This window comes from Trachymyrmex cornetzi, unplaced genomic scaffold (genome assembly GCF_001594075.2).
Source record: "Trachymyrmex cornetzi isolate Tcor2-1 unplaced genomic scaffold, Tcor1.1 scaffold266, whole genome shotgun sequence".
Taxonomy (NCBI): Eukaryota; Metazoa; Arthropoda; class Insecta; order Hymenoptera; family Formicidae; genus Trachymyrmex; species Trachymyrmex cornetzi.
The window spans coordinates 504258-514774 of NW_017297334.1; the positions used below are offsets into that span (position 1 = coordinate 504258).

The window sequence follows — 10517 nt, forward strand, 5'->3', positions numbered from 1 at the left end:
GCTATGACAAATTGCACTGTCAGAAATGTCAGTACAACATTTTTTGAACTCATTCAGTTTATTCGGTTGGTCCGAATATAAATTTAGCACTACACTGGATCAGTTTTCATTTGCCGAATACGATAATCTTAACGCACTGAGACAGTGTGCACAAACCGAATGCATGGCACTAAAAAAAGTTCTCACTCAGTGTACACTAGTGCTGTCTGTCAAATTCGCTCTTAGACGCTTTATCTCGAAGAATTTGTTATACGAAAATTGACACGAATATGCGATTGCGTATGTCATAGGTTGCATGAGATATTGGTGTGATAGTATATAAAGACATGTCAATGCACTGGAAAAACAGCGATTTCTGGTGACTTCGTCGAAGTTAGAGCTTTACTTTAGGATCCTCTTAAGTGTCCGAAAAGATACAAAATTTCCTATTCGAAATGCTTTATTCTAAAACTTGAGATGGTAATTTTTTACTAAATTAACAGAAAAAAAAGATTTTTTTATACTTTTTAAATAATGATAAATTGATTTGTAATACCGCTGTTATTAGGGAGTCTAATGCGTATTTCGAAATAAAATAAAAATTACAAAGTAATCAAATTCATTAAGTGTTCACCAATAAAATTAGAAATATTTTAGCAAACTTTCTCACTTTTTCACACTTTTTTTGTGTTTCAAGATACACAATATCAATTTAAATCGCTACCATTTTGTTCAAGGCATATCGTATTAATTGTTTGAAATTACATCCGTATGAGTGTGGTGTGAGTGTATACGCGCACGCCTATTTTTTTATTACAAAAAAGAAAAAAAATGAAATTTCTCAGTATGTGTATATGTTACGGGCAAAATCCACAAGTGGACAGTTCAGGATTGTTCGGGACGGGTTAACATTGCCCAACGCGATTGGGTTGGGCAATATTAACGCGGCCCGGGCAATGCTGATATTATACAGCATTAGGCAACTCGAACAATGTCAACACTGTCCACCGCGGACTTTGCCGCTGTAACATAACAAATCAATTCGGACTTTCCACAGTTGTATGTGTACGTAATGTGTATTTAGATAGGCTAGAGCTTGTTAAAATTGCCAATTCCAATTGGATTCAAGTAGCCTACTGTCTCCCTCTTATCTCTCACACGCACACGCACACGCAGATATATAATTTTAAATAACCAACTCGATATGTCTTGGACAGAATCGCAGTAGTTTAAACTGATAACGACAGCATTACAAATTACAATTTATCATTATTTCGTATACAATCTATTTTTATTCAGATTGATATAACTCAATGAAAAATTATCATATCGAGTTTCACACAATAGCACATTTTGAAGGGTAGACTTTGAACTTTCACGCGCTTTTTATTGGATTGAGCTACGTCAACTGCTTCTGTGCAACTCCAGAAACTGAAATTTCCATTTATCAATTTTGCAGATCCTCACTCTATCATCCGCCATTGAAAAATTAATCATCTCGTTCAATCGGCATTAAAAGTTTTTCAAAATATAGACTTCAAACTTCATTTTCATTTTTTAAGCATCTTTGTATCATAATTATTTACTGTGTTACAAGTATTTAAACTTTTCTAAATTTTTCCTAATTTTCTGTTATAGGTATCCCTTTTTCTTTGGCAGGGTGTATCCGATTTTTTTTGGAGAGTTACAACACTATTCTTATTTGAATTTGAATGCATTATATTCTATCTGCTATATATTTAAAAAAAATTATATCTGTTTAAACTTTCTTTATTGCTAAAACACTTTATTGACAATTAATATCTTTTACTTGTTACAAATATTTAGGACTCTGAAGGAACTTTGTAACAATTTGATTTGAACCAACTATCACGTATTTTAATATGCATGAATCAAATTAAGCAGAAAGTTGAAGAAAACTGACATTAATTAGATTGATAATCAGATCAACAATGATCGTTACCACACTGATACTATTTGTTGTTATCATATTGATGTATAATTATTACGTGCATTACGGACGAAATGGACGCCTTATTAACCTTATACCAGGACCATCAGGTTATCCAATTATTGGTCATGTACTGATATTACTAGGTTCACGAGGTAAATTGAAACTTTTAACATTTCCTTAAATTACCTAACTCTAAAATGTACAATTATTAATATTACCGTGTGTTTAATAATTACATAAAGTTATCAATATCTTTTTAAGTAATAACATTTGTTTTCTTAATTGTATAGTTATTTGTTCAATATCTACATCTCAATAAAACGGTTCAAATTATATGTACTGCGTACATAATTTGTATTTTACCTAAATTTTTTAGGTACATTAAAAAACAAACTGTGACAAGTAAGGAAATGTCATTACACAGAAAAAATAAATTCATTACATACATATGTACATATATATACATAACATATTACAAATATTAATATTTATCATTAAATTTTTCTAAATTAGTAACGTTTTTAAATTTACAATACATATATACATTTTTCAGAGAATCTCTGGAAACTTCTGATTACGGAAACTGATAAATATTATCCGATTTGTAAAATTTGGGGATTTTTTACACCTGTTGTATCTATCCGTGATCCGAATGATATGGAGGTAATAAAATAAAAAAGTATTCATGAAAACCGCTTACTTAAAAGTGATAAAATGTCTGAGTTGTTTTAAGTATACATTAATTAATATCTTCATTAAAATTAAATTAAATAATATTTAATTCAGTATCTGTAATTTCAGGCAATATTAAATAATATGAAACATATCAATAAGAGTATGATTTATGATGTTTTACTTCCTTGGTTCAATACGGGTCTTCTCACTAGTGGAGGTAAAATAATGTGTGTGAGATTAAAAAATATAACATCTGTAATGTATATGTGTTTTATTATTATATTCTGCTCTAATTATAGAAAATTCCAATTACATAAACAATTAAAACTTTGCAACTAAGCCAAATATTATTTTAAATAACAACCTTTTTTTATTACAATTTATTCAGTAAATATATGTGTAGTGTAGGTGTATTTAGTAAAGAGAATATGTATGTACAGAAATACATTCTTACACTGAAAAAAAAGATTAGCTGCTGCAACAAATTAGATGGTAAAATATGGCCTAGCATTTTTAATTGTCTGCAACAGCCAATTTTTTGTTACAGCAGCAAATTTTTGGTTGCTTTAGCCTATCTGCAATGTTAGTATAAGATTTCGATAAGCTAATGAAACCAAAAATTGGTTGCTGCAACCAATTAAAAATGCTATGCCATATTCAGCTAATCTTTTCTTTCAGTGTACCAATAATTTTGTCATAGTTTTACATATAATCTCAATTATGCAAAAATAATCAAACTCATATCACAGATCCTTTTTTTGTATAATAAATTTTATTTTTGTCATTGATAAAACTTTAATTATGTGATATCAATAATGTATAATACATAAATCTCTATTGACCAAGTATTCTAAAAAAATAATAAAATTATTTAAAAAATTCTTTGTTTATTAGTACGTTTATTAAATAACGGAGAAATTTCATCAGAACGCATGAAAGAAGAGAAAAACCTAAAATAACTAATGCTAAGTAAAAATTAATTAATTAGAAATAATGTTAGGAAGCAAAAGGTTTTATATAGCAGCATATATGTATGTTCATATTTTATATACAGATATATGTATAGTTTAACTATATAATTTTTTATTTTATCCTCTCTGTTTTAGGGGCTAAATGGCAATTTCGTCGAAAGATAATAACTCCAGCATTTCATTTTAATATACTGCAGCATTTTGTTGAGATTTTGATCGAGGAGGGCGAAAATATGACAAAATCTTTGAAGAATACAGGAGGCATTATTGTAAAAGATTTAATACCGTTTATTAGTGAACATACACTGAATGCAATGTGCGGTATTGTATCTCATTTAATAACTGTATATATTTAAGACTTTATTCCGGAAAAAGATAAAACACGAAATATTAATTAATAAATATAATGCGAAACATTAATATATAAATTATATAATATATTATAGGACCGTATGTGTATGATAACACAAAATATAGAAATCAAAGTCTTAAACGGTCTAGTTGGATCTTAAATGCTTGTATAATTCTTGAGTGAATTTATATAGGGTAAGTTGGGGGAATATGCCAGTTGGAGGAATGTGTCACTCGTTGTATTTAACAATGATACCGATTAGCAGCGCTTGCATTAATGACATAGAATTATTTACAGTTGTGTGCTTAACGTGTTGCATAAGTATCAAGAATTTCCTTGCAATAGTATTGTTTTTATGAGGTAAATATGACAGCATGGTATACGAAAATGTAGGTGCTTCTTATTATAACTTTTACAGTGCTTTATGTAAGTTATTATTTAAACATTACACAAAAAATATTTATTTGCTCGATTAGTTTGTTAATCTATTAGTGTAGGTTAAAATGAAAATATTCAGTACATCGTTGATTCATTTTCTTAAAAAGTAGTGGCATATTGCCCAAGACGTCATTTCATCTTATGATGAGCCTGTACAGTATGACTGTACAGGCTCATCATAAGATGAAATGACGTCTTGGGCAATATGCCACTACTTTCGTTAGAGTAAAACGCCAATAGTCATTTTCTCTAATATATAGGTTAGCGCGCTATAAACAAATGTTTTACCGCATAATTCCGTTGTGACAGGATATTAGTATTGACAAGTACTTAATAAATAAACTTAAATGTTTATTTATTTGCTTATTATTGTATTATATTAATTTACTGCTCAATTCAAAATTCTGAATAGAGAATACAGTTTTTTAATCCATTTTAATAAATTAATTTTCTTGATTACTGGAACTTAGACTACTTGTAACACTATGTAAATATAAAGTAAAACAAATATTTATTTATACGTTTCATACTTACACATTACATACTTTTACTTTTAAAAATGGCCCAAAATGTAATTGGATAATATCTAATTGTTGCAGTAGATTCACGAGGACTGTTCGTAGAAAGATATATTTATGCTATTAAAAACGTGTCTCAAAGTTTATTTTACATGTTGTATATAACTTAATCTATCGAAGTTATTATTTATACTCTTATATTGTTTATATTACCTACATTATATTACAAATGTTTATTTTCATCACAAAAGTCATAAATAATGTGTTCTTGCAATAAAAAAAAAACAAAATAAATGTTATACTTAGTATTTTTTTGTATGTGGCATATTACCCTCACGGTGGCATATTACCCATTTTTGAGCACTTTCGTATTTCTTTATTTTTAATAACAAAAAATGAATATATTCGATTCCAATATACATATACATAAATAATAGATAAAGGATGGACGAAAAAGATCAGTATGTAAAGTTATTTTAATTTGAACAAATAATTATTAAAAAATATAATTTCGCTTAAGTGTGACATATTCCCCCAACTACGTATGTAAGCCTACCCTTCATATGCCAATTATTGCGAGGAATATTACTAAGGCCTTGGTAGTCTAAAGGCTTAGGACGCTCGCACGGAATGCAAGAGATCCGGGTTCGATTCCCGGCCAAGGTAATATTTTTTGCGATATGAATTAATTATTTACAGATCTTAATATGTCACTCAACATTATTAAGATCGTTTCGAAGATGCGAATAAGAATAAAAAATTTGCTAAATTGGTAGTCAATTTAACTCGTGATATTACTGCTGTAGTTTAGTAGAGATACCGTTTTCAAAACCGAAAAATCATTTCGGCGTGCGTTTCTGGAGACTACATACGTAGTAAGTATATAAATTCACACAAGAACCATACAAGCATTTAAGATCCAACTAGACCGTTTAAGGCTTTGAAATATATAAATCAATATAATAATAATATCTATTTATTACAAGATAAGATATTATTAAAATAATTGATTACATATAATATCTTAACAAATATATTTGCAAAATTTTAACAAATTGCATGTGCAGAAACTGCCATGGGCACTTCTCTACGAGGCCAAGGTGCGTACCAACAACGATATCGAAAAGCGGTTCATCAAATGGGTGAAATTATCATATATAGGTAACTTACATGTAAATATTATGAACAATTGCGATATCTTGGTAAACACTTGGTCCAATTAGTTTCATACTGGTTAAAACATTTTTTAGGTATAACTCAGAATAAATATATAAAATAGCAACTTGAACATTAAAATTAAAAAATATATAAAAAATTAATAATTTAGGTAAAAGAAACATCTGATTTTTATCAATTACTTCAATTACTACGTAAACTAAAAGAACACCACGTAATACTTAATTTTTAATTTTATTTTTGATGTGTAAAAATAAATGTATTCAGCTAAAGACAGATTATCATATTCAGTAGTCTATGGGCCACTTTCACCATCGTCGGTTTACTTAACCAGTCTAGTAATTGTAATGAAATAGAAAGAGATAGAACTATTTCTATCTCTTTCTATTTCATTACAGTTACTAGGCTGGTTAAGTTAACTGAGCTTGGTGAAAGTGGCCCTATATCTCTGCGCAATCTTACGCAAGTATAGATGAGTCCATACACAGAGAGAATTTTTTCTTAGAATTTACCCTGAAAATATGACAATCGTGGGACAACATTGTATTTCGAAGAATTTTAATATAAATCTCTCTCATTCATTAATAAAACTACAATAAAGTATAAAATAAGTTTGATCAATTTTACTGAAGTGCATGGTAAAAATCTTTAAAATATTGTATTATACCACAATCACCATATTTTCAGGGTAAATTTTAAAAGAAAATTCTCTCCGCGTGATATGCGTTTCAGTTACTGAGATATTGTTTCAGTTGAGAACTTCAGTTGTGAGATATTTGCATGTCCCAACTTGCCCCTTGTGTGTGTATGGTTCAACTATCCCTGTTTTATTCTAACGTGTATGATTTATCAAATTGTTTACAGCTTTTGAAATGTTAAACGTTTAGATAACATGACGTAAAAAAATGCGTAAAATAAAAAATATTTATCCAATTGCATTTTTATCCAATTATAACAAAATTGTCTTAAAAAGATACAATAATTATATAAAGCATTTGATATATCCTATTAACATGAATTTAATTATTAATTAAAAATTTTTCAAGTAGTTGTAATGCTATTAGAATTGATAATAAAATTAAAGACAGCTTTCACAAAATACAATCATCTTTTTAAAATAGCATATTTATCATTCAATAATTATGATTTAGATTAATGAGGCAGTGGCTGCGACACAATTGGCTCTTCTCATTGATGCCAAAAGGCAAAAAACAAGCAAAGATTTTGAGGATACTACACGGATTTACTGAACGAGTATATTAAAATAATTTTTTTTAATGTTTGCTTAAACTCATATTACATAAAATTATATTATAAAAATTCCATAAGTTTGATATGAAATTGTTATATAAAATTTTATATATTTTTAGTGTATTTATATTGATCAGAAAAAATTGTGATGGCTCCTTTTGTCTACAAATCGATTGCCTACAGCATCGTTTACCTGCATCACTTTTGTCGACAATTCATTTGTGCTAAAAAATTATTCTCTACGGTTCGATTACCTATAAGCACTTTTGCGCACAATAATCGTAAGCAATTATTATGTAAGTAATAATACATGTAGACAATAATACAATACATGTAAGCAAACGTGACTTCATTTCTGAAATTTTTACTTGTACGCAAAAATGCATGTAAGCAATCGAGCTGTAGACAATAATTTTTGTGCGTAAACAAACTGTCGGCAAAAGTAATGTAGGCAATCGATTTGTAACCAAACAGAATCCTCCCAAAAAGATTAATATGATGATTGTATAGATTATTGCGGAAAGAAAACTTTATCAAGAATGTACCAATGATCAATACTTAAAAGATTTTGATAGTAACACAATGACAGAGATAAGTGATGTAGAAACGATTAAAAGTACGTATAATTATTAGAATCTATTCTGTAATTTCGATTGGCATGTAATATTATAAATTATTTTTTTATATATTATTAATTATAATGAAATTTAAATTTTAAACAAAATTAAATCATTTAATAAAAATATCATAGAATTATATAATATTAGAGATTAACATTAACATGTTTATACATTTTAATTTATACATTTTAGTTCGGAAAAACCGACTTGCATTATTGGATCTTTTAATAGCAGCGTCTCGAAAAGGTCTCTTAACTGATTTAGATATCAGAGAAGAAGTGGATACTTTTATGTTTGAGGTATTTTATATACATGATGTGGTTAAAAAATGTTTTTACACTGAATGTTTTTCTGCTAACGTAGCAACACTGTAGATTTCTGCAGTGGTGTGGTACACGAAGTTTAATGAACACGTTCAGTACAATTTTGTCACTAACTTATGCAGATTTGACAACAAATATAAGAGAGTGCAGTTTTTTTGCACCGTTCGAATAGAGCGTGATATTTTGACAAAACAGAAAATCAAATTCCTTGTGAAATTCGAGAAGAATAAGCCAGAAATTCATCAAATATTATAGACGGTCTGATCATAAATTTCTATCCAATTCTTTCCCTATTTCATAAGAAATTTGATTCTCTGTTTTGTCAAAACATCACGTTCTATTCTAACGGTGCAAAAAAATTATTCTCACAATTATTGACACAAAAACCTGCAAGTATTAGTGATCAAAATTGTATTGAACGTGTTCATTAGACTTTCTATTACATGCCACGCCACTGTAGCAACCTACAGTATTGCTACGTTGGCAGAAAAAATTCAGTTCACGAAATTTTTGTTTATTATGTATTTAGAACCTTTTCTAAATTTTTCTATTCATTATTTACACATGTAATGATACATATAATGTAATTATAGGGTCATGATACTGTAGCAAAGAGTATATGTTTTACTCTTTTATTACTAGCTGAACATAAGAACATTCAGGTATCTTTCGTTAAATGAGCATTGTATGTAGACAGAATTTTTTTCAATTAACAAAATTAACAATATCGATACACAGAATCGTGTCAGAGATGAAATCAGGACTGCTATGGAAGAGAATGGACAGAAATTTACTATAAATATATTGCAAAACTTATCATATTTAGATAGATGTATAAAAGAAGCATTGCGTTTGTATCCCAGCGTCTATTTTATATCACGAATTACATCGGAAGACGTCAAATTAAGTATGTAATTAATATTTCGTATATATATTTTTTAACATACTACAATGTAAAATAAATATAGGAATGTTATAAAATTTAACCCTTACCGTACCATCAACAATTTGGTGCCTCATCCATACCATCAAGAGTCACTTCAAATCTCTTTTGTTTTTTCACCTCTTCAAAATAATCATAAAAATCTTTAAAAATTTACCAACATACTTTCAACTTTCTAGAATAAATATTGACTCTTTATTTTGGAAAATAATAAAATGTAGTATAATTTATAATTACCGAAAGATTCAAAGAAACTTGCACGAACAGGAATCGCTCAGTCACTAGTTACACATATTAGTACGGTAAGGGTTAATATAAATATTTATAAAATACAATATTATAATAGCTAATATTACAATACTTTTTGCTGAAAAAAAATTTAATTTTTTTTTATTTTAATGAGATATATGCATTCTATTTAATATTTTCTAAATTAATAAAAAAATATACTTTACAGAGTCATATATAATACCCGCTAAAACAAATGTGCATCTTAATATCTATGGACTCCACAGGGATCCCAATTTTTGGCCAAATCCAGAGATATTTAATCCAGATAGATTTTTGTTAGATAAAATTCGAAATCGTCATCCTTACTCATATTTACCATTCAGTGCTGGACCACGTAATTGTATTGGTAAGTTAGATCTTTGATATTTTTTCATATAAACAATTAATTTGAGATATATAACAAATTGCAGGCCAACGATTCGCTCTGCTGGAGATGAAAGCAATGATAGCCTCTCTGATTCATAATTTCTACTTGGAGCCCATTGATTACTTAAAGGACTTGCGAATGGAAGTTGATTTAGTGCTGCATCCTGCTCATCCACTTCGTGTTAAATTTGTTCCCGTTAAAATGCATGCAACTATTTAACGCGAATGCATCCTTTAAGAGGCCTGTGACAAAAATTAAAAAATTGTTAAGTATGTTATAACTTATTTATATATACATACATATTTTTTTTCACCCGCTTATGTATAAAGATTATAATATCATATTATCACGTGCTATTTATAAATTTGATATTTATCAAAATTGGTTACTGCGACAATATTAATTTGTTGAATTTATTAACTAAACTGATCATTTAATGGTACAAAACTCTTTTGTATGATGTTTATAGATCTTTTGTAATTAGAAATAGAACATTTTGTTACCGGAACAAAATGAATAATACATAAGTATCTCTCACTTTTTACAGAGTGATTATGTTTGGCGTTTTTGAATTTCCTTAGCTTAGCAAAAATATATATAGATTTAGAGCAATTGAGATTATTAATCGCTCTGAAAAAATAGTTACCATGATTGATTAT

General features: G+C 28.3%; 1 protein-coding gene across 1 annotated transcript; it reads left to right on the forward strand.

Moving 5' to 3' along the window:
* The first annotated feature begins 1881 nt into the window (after positions 1–1881).
* On the forward strand, positions 1882–10097 carry LOC108761827 (cytochrome P450 4C1-like). Its single transcript, NM_001365367.1, has 12 exons — positions 1882–2085; positions 2487–2596; positions 2735–2825; positions 3715–3900; positions 5955–6048; positions 7215–7317; positions 7825–7930; positions 8127–8233; positions 8851–8919; positions 8996–9164; positions 9658–9837; positions 9902–10097. Exons 1-12 carry the CDS (start codon positions 1932–1934, stop codon positions 10075–10077), a joined length of 1545 nt encoding a protein of 514 aa, NP_001352296.1. The 5' UTR covers positions 1882–1931; the 3' UTR covers positions 10078–10097.
* The last annotated feature ends 420 nt before the right edge of the window (positions 10098–10517 follow it).